This window comes from Carassius gibelio, chromosome B13, assembly GCF_023724105.1.
Source record: "Carassius gibelio isolate Cgi1373 ecotype wild population from Czech Republic chromosome B13, carGib1.2-hapl.c, whole genome shotgun sequence".
NCBI classification, from domain to species: Eukaryota; Metazoa; Chordata; class Actinopteri; order Cypriniformes; family Cyprinidae; genus Carassius; species Carassius gibelio.
The window spans coordinates 4,093,322-4,114,473 of record NC_068408.1 but is presented as its reverse complement, the minus strand read 5'-3'; the positions used below and the strand labels follow the sequence as shown (position 1 = coordinate 4,114,473).

Here is a 21,152-nt window from a genome sequence, read left to right as displayed (position 1 = left end):
CCATAATCCCCAAATATATTGTCAAAACCCTTTGGGGAGAATGGTACTCCGCTCACAACGTGCCATTAAAGTTTGTCATTAACAGTGGTCTCAACAAGATGATTGTTACCATTGTAGCAGTCATGAAGAAATTCCATGGTAGCAGAGTTCCCAGGCCCAGGATGAACAATATGATCCATACAGCATAATACCTGAAAGACAAGTCGCTTTATTCACATGCAGTTTCATAATTGTTCGTATGAGAAAGTTACGCTCAAACATTTACCTGTCTTGCGGAGCATTGGCGGTTGTCATTGTGTCTGGCTGATGGATAAATCACCGATGTGTTTCAGAATCTGGCATCAAATCTGAAATCACATGGAGACAGCCTTCATTCAGTGATAATGAACCACAAGGTTTCATCATTTCAAACTCAATAAACACATTTCAGTCAAATGTTCAGCTTGAAAAGTATGTTTGTGCTGTTAATGGATATTCTGGCAGCAGCACCAACATAAACATACTGAAATATCTAAATAACCGTTCACATTTTCACTTCAGTGTCATTTTTCCATGTGCTTCCAATTACACTTAATCCCTAAAACAATGTTTTAAATATCACATATTCTGCTTGGAGGCATAATCAACAAAAAATTAATTTCCTGAGCTCAAGCGACAGATTGTCTGCATTTGAGAAAAGTCTCCAACCTTCAAGAAAGAAGTCTCAAAATCCTCTGCCCTCAAGAGTCCATCTTTATGGACTATAATAAAACTTTGTTTGTTCTAATCTGCTTAAATGATGTTGTTTATGCTGCTTAAACAAATATGGATGCCTTATTGATGACAATAACCTTGAAGACATGCTTGAAACGGATGCATCATCCTCATTCAAAAAGCATACTTTCAGCAGTCGCATAAACAGACTTTCTGTACATAGAGCACACCGAAGTACTTTTCATTCAAACAAAACAGACCACTTCATGAAGAGATTTATTGGCTGACAGGGAGCGTATTTCTCAGATGGATGATTTTTCATTCTGGGGTGACCCAACCCTTTAAAAATTAGGACAAATCATTGAAAATAGGTTTTCTCCCCAGCTACTGGAATTGTGTTCAATAATCAATATTGTCCTCTGCTCGTCTCTTTGGGAAATGTACATCTGATGAAGTGCACTTAACACACTAAAAATGCCATTAATGCAAGTTTGCAGAATTAAAAATGACTGTGTATATTATTAAGTTTCAAAAGTTTAGCGTCTGTATGAATCTTTTTTTTATGTTTTTGATAGGAGTCTTTATGAAAAGTTTTAAGTTGCCTTTTTCTATAAAAATAAAGTGAAATACAATTTTAAATTAGGTTTTCTACTGAATTATAAATAATTAATCCTGTGATGCAAAGCTGAATTTTCAGTATGATAGCTCATTCTGATATGCTGATTTGGAGCTCAAGAAACATTTATTATTTTTGGTCAGTTTGATGCATCATTATTATTATTTAATTTAAAGAAAAAAGTTGGCAGAATGGCAGTACAGCATATATTATAGGCCTATAAATATTTTAAAGGAGTATATGCATTTATATACTTTTTTTTTTTTTAAATAAACTATGTAAATGTCTTTATAGTTAGTCATGATGTGCAAAACATTTAACATCCATTCTTATTCATACACACAGTAATATTTAAAAGACACCTGTCTTTATTAATTAAAAGCCTTATATCTGCGAACACAACTGTCTCATTACACTTTTCCAAGCGCTTGCCAATAACATCTCTGATTTACAGTGTACATTCACTTCCAGATCAGCTCATGCATCAAATCTGAAAACTTCCATTTCTACACGAGCCAATGGGCACACTGTCAGAGCCGCACTCCACAAATTTATCCCAGCAGCATGCAATCACCCGCTATTTTACACTTTCCACGTCCTGAAAAACATCTCTGGACAGTTTCCAAACCATCTTTTGACACGCGGCTTCCTGGGACTGTGCTTCTAAAAGCTCCCTCAGGGGCTCCATGTTTCACAACAAAGCTAGGGTCCTGAAATAGTTTCTCTGTTGGGGTGCTGAGCCTTGAGGGGACCTCAAGAGAGGCTCGTAACCTGAGAATATCAGCAGCGCATCCAAGTACAAACTCAGAACAGACTTCAGTTCAAGAGGCCCTGCGATCCAGTTCTAGCGGTCTATCTCCAAAGCACCAAAACAAGCAGACGCCATTCTTTTAGGAAAGCTTTGCTTGAATTACTCCTCTAATATAACTACAAACATTCAAAAACCATTCAGAAACCAAAGATGATGAAATTCCAGTATTTCTTTACTGTAATGGAATATAAGAATAAAAATGGTTCCCAATTCCCAACTCAAAACCTGGTTGAATTAAAAATATATATATATAAAATAATGTTTTCCAGAAGAGGGTTTTGCAGCAATGCAATAGTCAAACCATTTTTGTTTCCCCAACAAACTTTTCAGCAAACAGTTCTTTAAAGATTTTTTTTTCCTCAATGTGAAGAATATTTAAATAATATAAAGAACCTTTTCCATTATAAAGTATCGCTGGGCAATATAAAGAATATTTAATCATTATCATGAATATACAATTACAGAATATCGTGAATATCAAATATTGTTGAAAATGAAGATTAATGTGCCAAAGAGGACACTTTTATTGGGATTGTTGATTTCACAAAGATCATAACATTCATGGAATCTTTCCATTCCACAAAAATATATATTTTATAGTGGAAAAAGGTTCTTTAGATTATTAAAATGTTCTTCACACCAAGAAAAATGGTTCTTTTTAGAACTGAATAGCTGAAAGGTTCTTTGGGAAACCCACAAATGGTTCTGTGGAATAACTATGAAACCTTTATTTGTGTAGCCAATTTCACTCCTCCTGCAAACTATAGCCAAAAAAATGCTAACATGGTTTAGCAACTATTTTAACCTGTTAAATGTCACCCCGTCCCGTATACGGGACGCCTACGTTGACTATACTATATTACAATCAAATCTAATCTTGACAAACTATATATCGTTGGAAAGGTCTAAGACTCCCAAATATATATTTTACCAATATTTTTTGTTAAAAATTATGTAGGAAAAGTAATAGATGAATTTATGACAAGAGTGCACCCTCAGAAATCTACATTACAAAAGGAGCTTTTACCTTTGTTTAAAAAAAAGACTTCCTCGTTGCCTTTTTCCCTATCACTTTTTAGAAATCATCAAAATTCATCCTTCAAAACCCATTTTAAAATCAGACATTGCATTACCATGTAAATGGTACATCAAAATCATGCTACAAAATGTTTTCAGTCATGAATTATAAAAATTTAGGTTTGTATCATGCACATTCATGTCTATCTTCAAAAAACGTGAGTGACAGTTAACAGGTTAAAAGAGATTCAGTTCCAGAAAAAAAAAAGTGACACCGAACATCTCAAACCAGAAACCACGGGTAAACTGTGTTCTCAGATAAAAATGTGTGAAACACTTGCGCAATTTACCCCAGCTGCACAGGGCAAAATGCAGTATGTGAACTGCACTGATCTAAAGATGTTAGAATGCACTTTTTGCACCCATATCTCAACTCTAGATATCGTATCTCCTTTAGATATACCTCAGCCCTATTAAGAACCTTTTGTGCAATGCAAAGGATGTTAAAGTTTCTTCATGCTTTCAACCACTGATCAAGTACAGATCCTTTCTGTAAAGAACCACCCTACCTGTGCTAAACAAAACCTAATTTCTATTACAAAACAGAAGTTTGTCACAGCAGGCCATGATTACATTTATGTTCCATGACTAATTCTGAAAGTGCTGAGAGGCAACTGGGCGGCATGCTGGTTTTCTCCACTGGATTATCATTCAAGAGTAAGAAACTCACAATTGGCTGGAGCATAAGGCCATTTCATTTGCCCTCTATTCTCATCCTCAAAAAAATATTTATCAAAGCATGAGTTTGAAATTCTGCCATGTTACCAAAGGCAAAAACTAGATTGAAATAAACAGAGCATAAATGTCAGCTTATTTATGACAAAAATCAAAAATCCAAAAAACCACTCAAACCTCTTGAAATCCCCAACCCTAGTTTTGTTTTTAACTACTTAAAACTACTTTTTAACATTGACACCACCCTTTAATTAATTAATATGACACACATGTGAGTTCAGTGCAAAAAAAAGAAAAGAAAATGCCAGTTGGTTTGGAGCCAAAGGGTTGCAAGTTTGCATTTCTGATGTCAGAAGAAGAGGAAAGTTATTTCTGAGGTAATGCATTCTGATAAAAGATTAAAATACATATTGGAATAACCAGGAGTGTGCATTAAGAAAGTAAACTGTCAATTTTGATTGACTTCTAAAAACAGATGTACTGGTTCTGTAACCACAGACTTAAACTGCAGAATCATATGCAAGTTTTGTGCCAACAGCTGCACAGAATACCGTTTAGGAAACCTGCCTAGGATGTGGCAGTTCAGTGCCTAACATGAACATGCGGCCAGAGTTGCACGCTATGCATGCATGCCACATGAGTTACATTAAGAACATTTGCCTGCTTTCGAACAGACTAAATGTCTGTCCATTATCTCTGCTCACATGAATCTCATCTAAAGAGCATGAGAAGTCCAAGCCACAGGCGTATGCATCAGCATCAAGACACTTAAATTCAACCTTTGTGAAAAACAAGTCATGCAAAAATCTCTAGCATCATATTTCAGCTAGTTTGAATACACCAAATGGAGAAAGAGATTGCAGATAAAGCACATGAGCTGTGTTTACTACTTGCTGTGGTCACTGGAGTAGATAAGCTTCTAATCACTTTGAACTAATCAACGTTTAACACATTTATGAAGACTCTACTGGTTTAGTATTATATTGACATATTCATTTTAGGTTAACTAGTGCTCAAACTGTCCAAATATCTTAGGGGTGAAACAAGCACAAAGACTTTGTCAGTGAACCTAAATATCTCGGTAACGTTAGTTCATTACTAGTAGGGGTCACTAGGCTATTGTTAAAGACAAGATGGTACATGGCACATGGTAAACCACGCGATTCTGCCCAAAGCCTTCTGACGTCATCATAAACTACCCATAGACGTAAAATACTCTGCGCCAAAAAAAAAAAAAAGCCCGGGTTTGATAAAACCTGTCAATCATAGGCTTACATAGTAAACATCATAGCATCATTCACTTGTCTCTATGTCCATTTCAAATCACCAACCAATGTACATTTCACTGAACACATTTATAGCACACGACCCCAAAGGTATTTAAATAAAAGAAAACCACGTGTGTAGTAGTTGTGAATGACTAACGCTCTGTTCAGACGGAACGTCACAACGGTTCACGCACGTGGCGAGTAAGAAACAATAAAATAATACTCTGTTGGGCACATTCTTTGACCTCATCAACACATTTACAAAATACTAAAGAGAACATAGTTAACATAAATATCGCAGGATGTTCGCTAAGAAAGTTTCTAAAAGTCGCAAATAATTTCGCGGTAAATGTAACATGATCTCGCATTTAAAACAACACGTTTCTAAAAGTACTGGACGCATTGCTACCAAAAAAAAATAAACGGAGTAGAACACTCGTTTTTTAACTTTAGATCACTGGTGTTTGGAAATACAGGGTTCAAACGAAAATGACCACAACAGTAACCTACGCGGTAAATGTGAAAGTGGAAAAAAAAGCGCGTAAGATGCGATGTGAGTAAAGTAAGTTACTGTAGTAAACTCGAGCCCTACCTTCACGTGTGGAGAGTAGAAGAGACTGAGTGAGAGGGAGCTTCACAGTTCTCACACAAAGACAGAAACTCTGAGGAGGGACTGTCCCATGATCATGATGATGATAGGAAGGGTGCAAGTTTGATTATACTATATACTATGATCATTTTATTTTTTCAGTAATAATCTTTAGGTCGGACTAAAAACTTCTCGGTTTTATGTATACAAGTTTGGACACAAACTGTTTAACTTAAGAGCTTCTAATGAATTGTCTTGGGAAATTTAACTTTTGACAACTAATGAATTTCTTCACAGACACTTTTACTAGTATCTTCACTTCTATTCGTGCATTCATTCATAAAGAACGAAATTCGCGTCCTGCTGCACCTGAACAGGAACAAATACAAATCAAAGTTTAAACAAATTGAAAAAAAAACGCGGAGACGCGTCTCAAAGCACTTCAACATTTGAACCTGCCTCTTATTAATAATTGCTTTGTACCGACAAATACATACAAACTATATTAAAACACCCGTCTTGGAAAGTGTTTTCGGAAGAAAAAAACAACAACTGTCGCTTATGTCTTAAGTGAAAGTAACACAGCTCAGAAAGTAATCGGATGTGTCTTTATCATTATAATGGATGCATTGTCTCTTAAAGTGACCGCGCCTAATTTAGTATCTGCTGTCAGCAGTGTTGGGAACGTTACTTTAAAAAAGTAATTAGTTATAGTTACTCACTACTTGTTCCAAAAGGTAACTGAGTTAGTAACTGAATTACTATATAATAAAAGTAACTGGTTACCAGGAAAAGTAACTATTTGCGTTACTGAAAAAAAAAAAAAAAAATCAATTAAATCAATTCATAGTAACGAACCACATTTAACGTTCAGTAACGTTAATGGCGTTGCAACGACTGGAAAAGTAATTAGTTAGATTACCGCGTTACTGAAAAAATAATGCCATTACCTAACGCCGTTATTCTAAACACTGGCTGTCAGTAATGTTAATCCAACGAAATTAAAGAAAGAAAATCACTCACTGCTCTTGACTGAATTACTTAAGCTCAAATGTATTTGCATTTGTTATTTCACAGTTTTGTTGTTTCTTCTAAATGTAAAACAGTCATAATAAAAAATATTATGCAAATGCATTACCCAAACTTTTTAATACAAAAAAGATTCAAAAATTGTAGGCCAAAAGTAAATGTAGCATTATATATAGGCTAACTATATATTAGTTAGATACAAAAATTATATATATATATATATATATATATATATATATATATATATATATATATATATATATATAATTTTTTTTTTTTTTGTGGGCCAAATCCAAAGTCATCACGGACTAACTTTGGCCCTAGTTTGTACATATCTGCTGTTCGGTTATGAATGAGATGCTACAATCCGTAATGGCCAAATATAACATCCCCTAAAGCATGTGATGGCAAATTTGCACTTTGCCTGTTGACAATGACAGACATCTGTTGTTCTGTTAGTCGTGAGGAGATGCACACCTTCCATGTGACATTTCACACCGAGAGGAATGAGGGTATGCTGTCAAACTCACATGAGCTGAAAACTCCCATCAGAACACAGCTGCACTTTCAGAGGTTCCTGAAGAGGAATGACAACTGTATGTCTTCATCACATTTTCAAGTACATGTGACGTCTACAATTTTTGTTTAAAGCGCTGGTATAATTACAGCCGAATTAATATAGTCACTATCATGTGCTGAACAAGTTCGAAGTCTACTAAATTTAGATTCATTATTCCTGCTGTTGTTTATCTCTGCATGGTGGCACTAAAAATATTTAAGTTTTGCAAGCATTATCATGTATTGTTTTATAAGTCAAAAAAATTCAAAAGTATTTCATAGGAATCAGTTTTCTGCCACAAAAAAAAAACAACAACAAGAAAAAGTTTATATGTGAAAGAAATCCCAGTTCTGAGTTCATATTTCACCTGTTTTTTAATTGTGACTTTAATCTTACAACTCAGATTTTTCAGAATTCTGAGGAAAAATCTGAATTTCGAGAAACTGTGGAAGTTTGAGGAAAAAAGTAAGAATTATGAGTTATGTTACAGTTCTGAGTTTGTCTTGAATTTCAGAATTTTTAAGAGTTTACATTTTAAAAATGTCTGAACTACGAGATAAAAAGTTGCGATTAATTTGTAATTTCATTATTATTTTTTACCCGTGGTGGAAACCAGATTAGTACTGCAAGTTTTAAACTCAGAATTCATAGAAAATATATATAAATTAAATCATAATGTACTTTTTTTATACTTTATATTATTTTACACAATTCCTCTGTGGATTGTAAAGAAAAAGTGTTAGTCTTCATAATCTCTGAACCCCTAAATGACTTAACGTTAATCAAATGATTTAGGCATTATTTTAATAAAATAGCTTTCAGGTCTAGCTCCATTCAGCAACTTTTGAATATCCTGGCTCACAGACATGCATGACATCAGAGGAATGAAGTGGCTTAGAAATGTCATTTTCTGTTTTTAGATCTACTGTGTGATTTGTAACTAAAATAGTTTAACAAATAAGTCCAGTAAACAAGATGATGTTCATTTTTTAAAGTACTTTATTTTGTCTTGTTTACGTCTGTAGGTCGGGTTGTGTGTCAGATGAATTTGTATGTTTAAAATAGAACTGGCAACCGTGTTGTGTTCTTATGGGCAGTCGCTGGGCTATAACCGTGTGGTTAGACTTTGTTTGCACTTACAGTCCGACCGCTTCCACCTACACCCTGTCTAGTCTAAAAGCAGTCGTGGTTGGAGTGAGACAGTCTCTCCATGGACGTGAAGTTTAACAAGTAAACATCCTAAAAAAGTGGGAGGGGACAAGATCTCCAAACAAGCACTTCTTGGGTAATATAACTTAGAATAACAACCATTATCGGCTTCAAAATGAGTGCTACAAGCTAACGTCCAAGAGCCTTCACCACAACACTGCCCCATTCAAACAGAAGTCCTAACCATCCAGAAAATGAAGAGTGCATGAAGTTCCAACACTGTGCTGTTGATCTGGGTCAGAAGCTCTGTTTGCTTCAGGAACAGTGTTCTGGAAACACACTAAAGTCACTCTGGATTAGTTTGAATGTGCTGTTCACACACAGTCTATGTTCGTCAAGTACTTCCACGTCAAATGCACTAAATCTCAGCCTCAACCCATTCGGAAATACCAGACTTACATAGAAACCTATACATAGTAGCCAGAAAGAAATGGTCATAAATAAAACATACACATCTTCACTTGTAAAGGGTGAGTTAATAATATTGCATTTAACTACTCTTTAAAAAATGTATAATGTAGATAGAGATATATTATGTGTCATGAAGCTTTGTTTTGGAGAAATTAATGAATATAGAGCATTTACGTGCCCAAAGGCACATTAAATCTGTGTGCAGTATGTCACGTACCTGGCAGAACGGAGGAGCAGGAGCTGAGCACATGGCAATGCAACAATCTCTGTAGCGTGTGAAATGAAATCAGAGCTGTTCAGTCACCCCTCAACTTCTGTCAGCTCAGAGGATTCTGCCTTGGATTTAGATCTTGTTTTAATAGGTAAATTATACGGGCATTTTATATATATATATTAGACTTTCAGGCTATTTCAATATGTAGCAATGCCCTCACGACAACCACAAAGCATTCATATTGTGCAACTGTTGTTTACCCAGCATGCTTTTTGGTTGGAGTCATATCAGAAGGAGTTTAAACTGATAACTTGCTAGGAATATAAACTTCACTTGTTGAGTCAGGTGAATTTCAGGGGGTTTGTGAGTTCATTAAAATTAATTAATTATAATTCAATCTTGAACAGCCTATTTAAAAATATAAAATAGTAATAAAGAAGCGACTATTTTCAGAAAAAATTCAATGGCATTTGCTTTGAATCTTCCCAAAAGCATACAATTTAGTAGTGATGTCATAAATTGTCCCTAGCAATAATTTTGATTAAACAGTTAAATTTATATGTAATTTCGACTGGATATAAATAGGTCATACTGTACTATACCTCAAGGATGTACATTTAATACATGTGTGGAGTAAGAACATATAACCTAGTGTGTTTAAAACATACGTGCACAGTTCGGTTGAATGATAAAGTTTAACTTTATGTTGTTATGCTGTGCTTTGTGTTCATCTGCTTCTCCCATTTGCTCTTTTTACCTTGCCAATCATATAGACTAATACTATCAGATACAATAATAATTGATCATATATTTATTACAATACGGATAAATTTAACACTCACTTCAATGGTATGGAAATCAACTGATTTCCTTTTTAAATGTCACTAACTAAACTGCAGTGCAAAAACTATTTAAAATATAGTGAATTATACAAACGCGATCATAATGCACATTATGTCTCCATTTAGCATGTGTTTTGATCTGCAGCTCCTCATATTAATGGAGTATTTCACTAGTTAGCAGTAAACCAGTTACCTCACCTGAGTATCTTTGTAGATTTATGATGGATGTTGTAGTGGTAAACAGGATTTTTTTTCCGCCACTTTTTTCCACGTTATAAAACTAGCAAACTAAGCCAGTGGTTTGATAATTTGATTCAACTCAGGATTGTCAGATTAATTAAAAAGTAATAAATGTACACCTTAAGAGGACACAGAATGAATATAGAGTTGGTCACTCTTGTCTTTAAGTTTTTTTTTTTTTTTACATGCAGATATGGCATTAAATTATTGAAATATTTAAGTAAAATCTCAAGGGGTACTTCAAGTGAATAATGTAGGCCGAAGGGGTTCGGCTGGGGTCCCCGAACAGCCTTTTAGCAAACAGTTCTTAAAAAAAAAAAAAAAAAAGTATTAATAAATAATTATTTTAATTTAAACATAATTGTTCCACTATAAAGAACCTTTTGTGCAGTGGAAATGTTCTATGGATGTTAAAGGTTCTACGTGGAACCATCAATTCCAATTGAGAACCTTCATTTTTAAGAGTGTATGTATGCTATAATTGTTGAAATGCCATGTTTATAGTTATTCCGATTTGTATTATGGTGTTTGGTACTTTTTGTACCACAGATTTAATTTGTAGCTTGAAACTACAAAATATAAGTTATTTTGCATTCACTTGCATTGAAATGTGATTTGACTAATAGTCCTAGACAGGTGTTTAGAAAACCTGATTGAATCCAGAGTGTCATTACAAAAGAAAATAGCAGGAACGAAAGCATTGTCAAGATGTGTTTTCACATTCAAAATTAGTAAAACTGCCAGATTTCACAGCACTAGCATTATGAGAAAGCACGCAAAGAGCGGGTCATTTGTTATTTAAAGGCACGAAAAGGGTCTTCCTGCCGAAGCTTTTGAGGGAGGAGTATCCTGACATCCACTCAAAACATGTCCCATTGTCCTCGTCCAACTATCACATTAGGCACAGCGGGCAAAGACAACAACAAGAGGAAACCTGGTTCAATCGACCCAATGACCCATGTTCCATGTGACTTTTGTGTTCCATATTGCTATGGAATGGGTCTAAGAGAGCCTAAGGAAACCAGCAGACAACAGATCGTCCTACAAACCTACAGGACCATCTGATAAAATCTGAAATCAGACATCCAGATATTGTATTCCCTAAAATTTAAATTTGCTGACAATTTACTCTAATCTAAAATGTGAGTTTGTTTCTTCATGCAAACATATTTGTAGAAATGAAGCATTCCATTACTGTCTCACCAATTGATGCTCTGCAGTGAATGGGTGCCATCAGAATGAGAGTCCAAACAGCTGATAAAAACATCACAATAATCCGCACCACCCAAGTCCATCAGTTAACATCTTGCAGATCCAAAGGCTGTACGTTTGCAAGAAACAAATCCATTATTAGGGCATTTTAACTTTAAAGGGGGGATGAAATGCTATTTCATGCATACTGAGTTTTTTACACTGTTAAAGAGTTGGATTCCCATGCTAAACATAGACAAAGTTTCAAAAATTAAGTTGTACGTTTGAAGGAGTATTTCTGTTCCAAAAATACTCCTTCCGGTTTGTCACAAGTTTCGGAAAGTTTTTTTCGAGTATGGCTCTGTGTGACGTTACTGATCAGAGCGAGAGCGTCGCGAAGTGTCACAAAAGGAGTGTGTTTTTGGTTGCCAGGGCAAGACAACCCTGCACAGATTACCAAAAAATAAAACAGCATTAAGGGACCAGTGGACGGAGTTTATTTTTACAGAGCATCAACGGAGTTGTGCAAGTGTTTGTGTTTGTTCCCTGCATTTCGAAGATGCTTGTTTTACAAACAAGGCCCAGTTTGACGCCGGATTTGCACATCGTTTATTTCTTAAGGATAATGCAGTCCCAACGAAAAAGGGTCACGATCGTGTGTTGGAACCGCAGGCGGTGAGTAAAACTGCTTCAAATATCTCTGTGTTGTTAACTTAGCTATCGGCGCGTAAGCACATCAAGTAAACAACATGCGATGTTGTCATCAAACTGACTTTCCACATGTACAGCTTAGAAAAAAAAAAAAAAAAAAAGACGACAAAGTGGAACTTAGTCATTTTCCAAAACCGCTAAGCAAATCTATACAGTTTCAATACATACCACATAGAGACGTCATTGCTGATGCTGCTCTTGTTAAATTTCAGCCTCTGGATCTGATTCTGGATCATAAATAAACGGCTGAATCTGACTGTTAGTCATGGTTTGTTCTGGATGATGGTTTTTCCCTCACGGTAATGTCACAGCTTCCAAACGCTCTCAACGCAAAAGCCTACTCGTGCTCGTGATTCTTTAGCTCCGCCCACACGTCACGCCTCCAACCGGTCGTGTTTTTCCGGGAAAAATCGGTACAGACTATCTTTCTCTTATGAATATAATAAAACTAAAGACTTTTTGGAGTTATGAAGGATGCAGTACTACTCTATAGGTACTCATGATTAACAGGATATTGAGTGAAAACGAGCATTTCACCCCCTTTAAACAATTTTTTCTATCAAACCTTTACAATTAATCCAGAACGCGGCAGCAAGATTAATTCTTAATGAGCCAAAAAGAATACATGTCACACCTCTGTTTATCAATTTGCACTGGCTTCCAATAGCTGCTCGCATAAAATTCAAGGCATTGATGTTTGCCTACAAAACTACCAATGGCTCTGCACCCATTTACCAAAATTCATTACTTCAGACTTATGCGCCTCTAGAAGCTTGCGTTCTGCAAGTGAAAGTCGCTTGATTGTGCCATCCCAAAGAAGCACAAAGTCACTTTTACTGACTTTTAAATGAAATGTTCCCTCCTGGTGGAATGACCTTCCCAACTCAATCCGAGCAGCTGAGTCCTTAGCCATCTTCAAGAATCGGCTTAAAACACATCTCTTCCATCTTTATTTTACCCTCTAACTTTAACACTCACTATTCTAATTATATTCTTTAAAAAAAATCTAACTACCTTTCTAATCTTTTTGTATTCTATTTTCTTTTAATTTATTATGCAATTGTATGTGTGTATGTATGTGTAAAGATCTCTAACTCTAGCTTGCTCTATTCTTTTTTATTCTGTTTTTTTTTTTATTTATTATTTAAAATCCCATGCTACGTGTACTGTGTTAACATAACTGAGACTTGTTATAGCACTTATATATAATTGCTCTTTTTGTTGTTTTTGATTGGCTCCACTGTCCTCATCTGTAAGTCGCTTTGGACAAAAACGTCTGGTAAATGAATAAATGTAAATGTAAATCATTGCTTATGAGTCCATACGATTCTCGACCTACATCAAAATTTATATATATAATCTCTGCATATCTCTCTCCTCATTCAGATGAGACAACTTTTTCACTGGAGAAAGAAATATTGTGGATTATATATTTTTTTACAATAAATTAACAAATGGACTGGAGTGGTATGGATTATTGTGATGTTTTATCAGCTGTTTGGACTCTCATTCTGACGGCATGATGAAGACAATGATATATTTCTCCAAATCTGAAGTAACAAACTCCTGACAAGTGAATACATTTTCAACCAGCTTAATTCTGTTGTGAACTACTCCTTGCAAGTTGCACACACTGATAAAAAAAAATGTTAAAAACAAAAACACAAATACTGCTGGTTTATACAACCATGTCCAAACACGTTCTCTTCTAGTTTTCATTCCTTGAATAACATTGACACAGAAAGGCCAAAACTAAAGCTTCATAACTGCTCTCCTCTATGCAGCTTGAGCACAGAAATGGGAAAGGAAGTTTTGTTTTGAGTTCTGATGTAGTATGGATGAGACAAAAATGGAGAGGTAAAGTGGTAGAAATACAACATCAGCAGAAAAATCACATACAGAACCAAATTGCAAATTAGTCACAAACAGCTAGAATAACAACACCAATGACTTTAAGTCTAAAGTCAATACATCACATGACTTTTACTCTCCAGACCAGAAACGCAATAGCCGGAGTCTTATAAGGTTAGTCTTATGACCCTCCATCTAAACCCACCAGACCTCGACATGTTCAGAATTATCGAACATTCTTCACGCTACATTTAGTGCTGGAAACATATGAACACTGGCCTTTGAAAATAGCCCGAAATAAGAATGACATTCAACTAGATCATTTACAAAATACAAGGAAACTTACATAAAATCTAATACGCAATATCTAAAATTCCATGAACGCTGAGAAGCTTAAGTTAAATGTTTATTTAGTCCAATGAGCACCATGTCACGTTTTCTTACCTGAACTCGTGTGTGTCTCTGGCTGTGTACGTGAGAGCTGCCACTGGTTTGTTATGGCTCTGATTTCATCTGTGCTGGCATAGTGAAGATGCCTGTAAAGTTACGTTCACTGCAGATGGAGGTTGTGCAAGTTCCGGCCAATGATATGAGTCAGTGTCTGGAGTCAGAATAGGTTTGAAAGGTCTAAGTGTACATAACATTAAATGCAATGTCTCAAAACATCTTTTCATGTATTTTCTCGGCAACCCTCCTGAATAATCATCATTACAAATCGCATAAAAAGAACACAAACATAGTTTAAGAGATTGAGAAGCACAGATAAAAGTTCAGCTACGTCATGTTCAAGATGAAAAGCACATGCCATTTTTGTAGTTAAGCTTGCTTGCCAAAGCCGTAAACATCACCTTAGTCTAATTTCTCACCAATTATAGCAATAATTATTATTTTTTATTAAATAAATCTGTTTATATTCCACCTGACTAGCAACCATATCCGCACGGTTGGCACTCCAGATGATTTGAGAAACACGACCTCGACAAACTTTGGAAAGTATTACAAACTTTTGTTCACAAGCTTGCTCTTGACCTCATGACTGGACACAGTGTGTCGACTGTTCTTCAAAACCTTAAACAACACTTTGGAAAATCTTGCAGATAGGGAGCATCTGGACGTGGTTTAAATGGTTGTGGGATGCTAGGGATTCTTAACCCTCTAACTGACCACGAAAAAGAGATCCCACCTTATAACCTGGGATCAAAACGAAACCCCACTGAACAACTATAACGAAGAATCAACCTCAAGAACAAAAACACTTTTTAAGTGCATTATGAGAAATATAAAAACACAGGAGAATAAAATGTGTTCTAATGAGGTGCTACATTTTAGAAAATGTTAAATATTTTGGGCCACAATTAATTTCTGTAATAAATGTGTACCTATTTATTATAGCTATTTAATGCATTAAAATAATAGAAAATATTGATATTATAAATGTTTTAACTAAATTAAACATTTAGGGATGGGATTACAAGTCTTTTATTGAATGACTGTTGCACATTTATTGAAATAAATGTAATGTCTACTGATTTATATAACTGTTATTTAATATAATGTTGCTAAAAAAATGCTGTGTGGTATTGAGAAGGTTTTTGTGTATGGAAATTGGTAAAAAACGCTTTCTAAAGGGTTAAACATCATGAGGTTCAACATCATGTGTTTCACATAATGGGCCTCTTTTACTATTTCCACAAACTCTCTGTTCTTGTAATTCTATATATTACTGACCAAGTGACCCTATAGACGCAGGTACACGAGTGTCTTCAGGCAGTTCTCCGGTCTTTCTCACACTCGAGCATAAGCTGGCTTTGTTGTCTGATTCTTCTGGTGTTTTTTCTTATTGTGTCCATATGTTGAAAGTGAACCAAACTGTAGTGTTTATTTAACATAGTCAGGGGTTTTCCTGATGCTATAGTTATAGAAGGGATGAAGATGTTTTTACATCTGTTCTTCCGTTCCTCTGCTCACTGCTCTAGAGTCTCCGCTGGATATTTCGGATGTTTTCCCACTTGTGGAGTCCGCAGTATTTCAGTTCTTCCTCCACACGCTGGCTTTCCTCACTTCTGAACTCTGAGGTGCTCTGTAGTCTTCCCTCTGTCACGTATGTTTTCATGACCCCCAGCTAATGTCACAGTGAGTGATGGGAATCAAACAGCAGGTAGCCCTCCATGTGTGGGGATTTTTCTGTAAACTGCGTTATAACATAAAGCTAATTTTATCTTGTGAAGGAAGTGTATTTGTCAGCTTTCAGGGCCTTAAATAACCACAAACACTACATCAGGTCTGAGTGAGAACCAGCATCAGTGAGATTTTCTGAATGTGATAGATAGATAGATAGATAGATAGATAGATAGATAGATAGATAGATAGATAGATAGATAGATAGATAGATAGATAGATAGATAGATAGATAGATAGATAGATAGAATGACATTTAGATGGATGGACATTTAGATAGATAGATAGATAGATAGATAGATAGATAGATAGATAGATAGATAGATAGATAGATAGATAGATAGATAGATAGATAGATAGATAGACATTTAAATAGATAGATGGATGGATGGATGGATGGATGGATGGATAGATAGATAGATAGATAGATAGATAGATAGATAGATAGATAGATAGACATTTAAATAGATAGATGGATGGATGGATGGATGGATGGATGGATGATAGATAGATAGATAGATGGATGGATGGATGGATGGATGGATGGATGATGGATGGATGGATGGATGGATGGATGATAGATAGATAGATAGACATTTAAATAGATAGATGGATGGATGGATGGATAGATGATAGATAGCTCTCACAGCATGCGGCAATTCCATTCTTAAACAGCCTCACATCGTTCTGAAACTGAAAAATACATATACGTTAGGTCACTGTAAACAAATCCACTACAAAATGACATCGCGAACAACAGAGAAAAAACATGGAAATCAAGACAAATCCAATGCCGAGCCTGCTAATCCTCATGCTAACATGGTGCCTGAGGATAAAGAAGTCAGCACAAATAGGCTTACTGATAAAAATCAGGAGAGCAACATTATGAGTGCAATTACAAGCATGAGAGAAGACTTTTCAGTTCAATTTACAGGAATCCTCTCAGCCATACAGGAGGTTAAACAAGAAGTTAAGGAATTTTCTGACAGACTGTCAAACGCGGAACACTGCATCAGCGATACAGAAGACCAGGTGTCCGTTTTGCAAAATACCGTAGACACTCTTCAGCAACAGGTGAAACTTCTTGGAGTTAAATTGGAAGACCAGGAAAATCGAAGTCGTCGTAATAATGTGCGTCTCGTTGTCCCTGAAGGTGCTGAGGGCTCAGATACGGTGGGTTTCCTTGAGAGATGGCTGCCTGAGGTACTGGGACCAGAGTCTTTTGCCAACCCGATAATCATTGAAAGAGCTCACCGCTTACAGGACCGCCGAGATCGGAACGCTCCCAGAATACTCATTATGCGCTTCTTGAATTCTAAGGATAAAGACAAAGTGCTGCAAGTCGTGCGGGACACAGGCAAGGTAAAATATGACGAACGCGAAGTAACGTTTGTTCAGGATATCGCCAGAGAAACGCATCTGAATAGAAGAAAATTCTACGAGGTGAAGCAAAAACTTAAAGCCATGGGCATCCGATATGGAATAATTTTTCCAGCGAAGTTGCGCGTCACCAATGAAGGAAGATGGATGGACATTTAGATAGATAGATAGATAGATAGATAGATAGATAGATAGATAGATAGATAGATAGATAGATAGATAGATAGATAGATAGATAGATAGATAGATAGATAGATAGATAGATGGATGGATGGATGGATGGATGGATGGATGGATGGATGGATGATGGATAGATAGATAGATAGATAGATAGATAGATAGATAGATAGATAGATAGATAGATAGAATGACATTTAGATAGATAGATAGATAGATAGATAGATGGATGGATGGATGGATGGATGATAGATAGATAGATAGATAGATAGATAGATAGATAGATAGATAGATAGATAGATAGATAGATAGATAGATAGATAGATAGATAGATAGATAAATGGGTGGGTGGGTGGGTGGTTGGATGGATGGATGGATGATAGATAGAATGACATTAAGATGGATGGACATTTAGATAGATAGATAGACAGATAGATAGATAGATAGATAGATAGATAGATAGATAGATAGATAGATAGATAGATAGATAGATAGATAGATAGATAGATGGATGGATGGATGGATGGATGGATGGATGGATGGATGGATATATGGATGGATATATGGATGGATAGATGGATGGATGGATGGATGGATGGATGGATGGATGGATGGATAGATGGATGGATGGATAGATGGATGGATATATGGATGGATGGATGGATAGATGGATGGATATATGGATGGATGGATGGATATATGGATGGATAGATGGATGGATGGATAGATGGATGGATGGATGGATAGATGGATGGATATATGGATGGATAGATAGATAGACGGATAGATGGATGGATGGATGGATGGATGGTTGGATGGATATATGGATGGATGGATGGATAGATGGATGGATGGATGGATATATGGATATATGGATGGATGGATAGATAGACGGATAGATGGATGGATGGATGGATGGATATATGGATGGATGGATGGATGGATGGATGGATAGATGGATGGATGGATGGATGGATGGTTGGATGGATATATGGATGGATGGATGGATATATGGATGGATGGATAGAATAGACGGATAGATGGATGGATGGATGGATATATGGATGGATGGATGGATAGATGGATGGATGGATGGTTGGATGGATGGATATATGGATGGATGGATAGAATAGACGGATAGATAGATAGATAGACGGATAGATGGATGGATGGATGGATGGATATATGGATGGATGGATATATGGATGGATGGATGGATGGATATATGGATGGATGGATGGATGGATGGAGAGATTTGACTGAAATCTGAGCGTTGAACTTTCCAACAGCAAACTTTCAGATATGAAGCTTTCTCTCCTCTGTTTATTTGAACCTCATTTTTCCACATGCCTGGTTTATCCATCAAAACATATCTGAGTTTATTATCCTACAGAGAGTGAAATGTGAATTACATTACCATCATTCATCAAATATTTGCAGGGTTTAACCTCAGGCCTGTTCCTCGAGCTGATTAATTCCTCTCAGCCATGGGGTCTCCTGGCTCGGGCCCATGGAGGACACGGGTCAACACTCACACAACAAAGTGCACTGGGTGGAGCGGGGTAACTGTGAGGTCAGGAGAGGTTAAGAATGTCTGGCTAATTTGTTTAACTTATTGCCAATGGCCTGTCATTCCTTCTGAGGCTGGAAGATTATCGTGTGTTACACGTCGTAACCTCTGGGGCGTATGCAGAATTTATGTTTGGGTGGGTCTCTGAAAATATGGGTGGGAAAATGTAATGGTAAAGAATGTAATTTATATCGTACTAGATGGGACCGGTTTCTAAACACACTGGTTTGAATCACTGCAACAGAGCTACAGCAGACAATGCACACAGCTGATTGACAATTTAATATCAGTATTAGCACACAACCAAAACCGCAAAGATGCATGAAAAAATAAAATGAAAATGACAATGTGCAGTATATTCTAAGGATTTTGTGAGTGCAGAATACAGAACTGCTTGTCTGTGAGAAGTTGGCTACGTTCAGAACTGACAGGAGGGAACAGATTGTGCACAGTTTAGGAGTAGCACACATTTAAGACACCCATCTGGGGCATCCAAGGTCACGTTCTCTAGCACCAGTCAACCTTGCTATGCTAATATCAGTGTCGTTGCTTTGCATTTGAATACGCTGATTTTGAGCTTCTTGGACTGCACTTAACGACATATTAATGGGACTTTAAAGATGAATCTGCATGATATATACATTTACATTTATGCAGATGCTTTTATCCGAAGTGACTTACAGTGCATTCAGGCTACACATTTTTTTTTTTTTTTTTACCATGATATGATATGTTTTGATTTCTTTTTGATTTCCTCACAAGATCGCCTGTGGAGGTTTGATCTGAAATAGCATGTGGGCTGCGTACAAATTTCTCAAAACTCAGCTGTCAAGTGTACTTGTTGGGTCAGTTAATTTCTTCAAAAGTTGACAGAACACTACTGTTACTTATTGTGAATCTTTATGTAATTTATACATTAATAATTAAGTGAATAATTAAATATTAGTATTAGTAATTTATAATGAATTTATATTGAAATAATTTATATTTATAATTTATAATTAAACAAATGGATTAAAGGAATTAATAATTATTTTTTTATAATAAAGAATCATATTGTTTTTTATTCATTCATATATGTCATTTTGTATTTAAAAAATATTGTTTGAAAATATTTGGAAATGCAACTATAAATTCTAATATTATAAATAGAATAAATAGTATGACAAATTAAATGGTACTATAATTTAATTCATAATATTGAATGCAATAATACAAATTAAAATAGTTAAACATAATTCAATAATTTTAATATAATTATATTTTTATTATTAATACACTGTACATTATAATTATATATATATACATATATGTGTGTGTGTGTGTGTGTGTGTGTGTGTCTGTGTTTGTGTGTTTGTGTGTGTGTGTGTTTGTGTGTGTATGTGTGGTTTTAATGATTTATTTAGAAACATAATTTAAAATAAATTAAAATGAATTAATAATTAATCAAATATGTAATTAATATTTTATATGCATATGTTCATACATTTATTTTTAAGATATATAAAAATATATAAAATAAAATTATTTAAAAATAATTAATTTAAATATAATTATATTTTCAATAACTATAAACTAGATTATATATATATAGTATACCCATATTTTATATGCATGATGTTTATAAATAATATTGTAAATTAAATACATAGTTGAAATCAGAAGAGAGCGAGAAAGAAATAATATTTAAATTATGGATTTTTTTTATCGTTTCAATCAAAGGAATATATAACTCTAAAATGCTAGGCAGTACACACTGTGCACTCACGCACGCAGTACTCTAGCATTTCATTCCCGTGATGTGACGCAGTGAGTCTGAACGCCTGCTGCATTCCGCTGGATTACTCTGTCAGCTCTCATT

The 21,152-nt window shown here is 35.5% G+C and overlaps 1 protein-coding gene across 4 annotated transcripts in view; it reads right to left on the bottom strand.

The window, feature by feature from the left end:
* Nucleotides 1-21,152, bottom strand: part of slc29a1a (solute carrier family 29 member 1a) — a 34,370-nt gene that overhangs the window by 12,928 nt on the left and 290 nt on the right. The window contains exons 2-4 of one of the 4 annotated variants that reach the window (XM_052572871.1): nt 14,431-14,587; nt 266-347; nt 110-191 (exon numbers count right to left, since the gene is read on the bottom strand). In XM_052572871.1, the coding sequence (XP_052428831.1) occupies nt 110-191; nt 266-294 (111 nt within the window). In that variant the 5' untranslated portion in view covers nt 295-347; nt 14,431-14,587. Of the gene's footprint in view, nt 1-109; nt 192-265; nt 348-5,732; nt 6,179-14,430; nt 14,588-21,152 lie in introns of those variants that run through there. The other 3 variants (XM_052572873.1, XM_052572870.1, XM_052572872.1) reach the window with 3 other exon arrangements.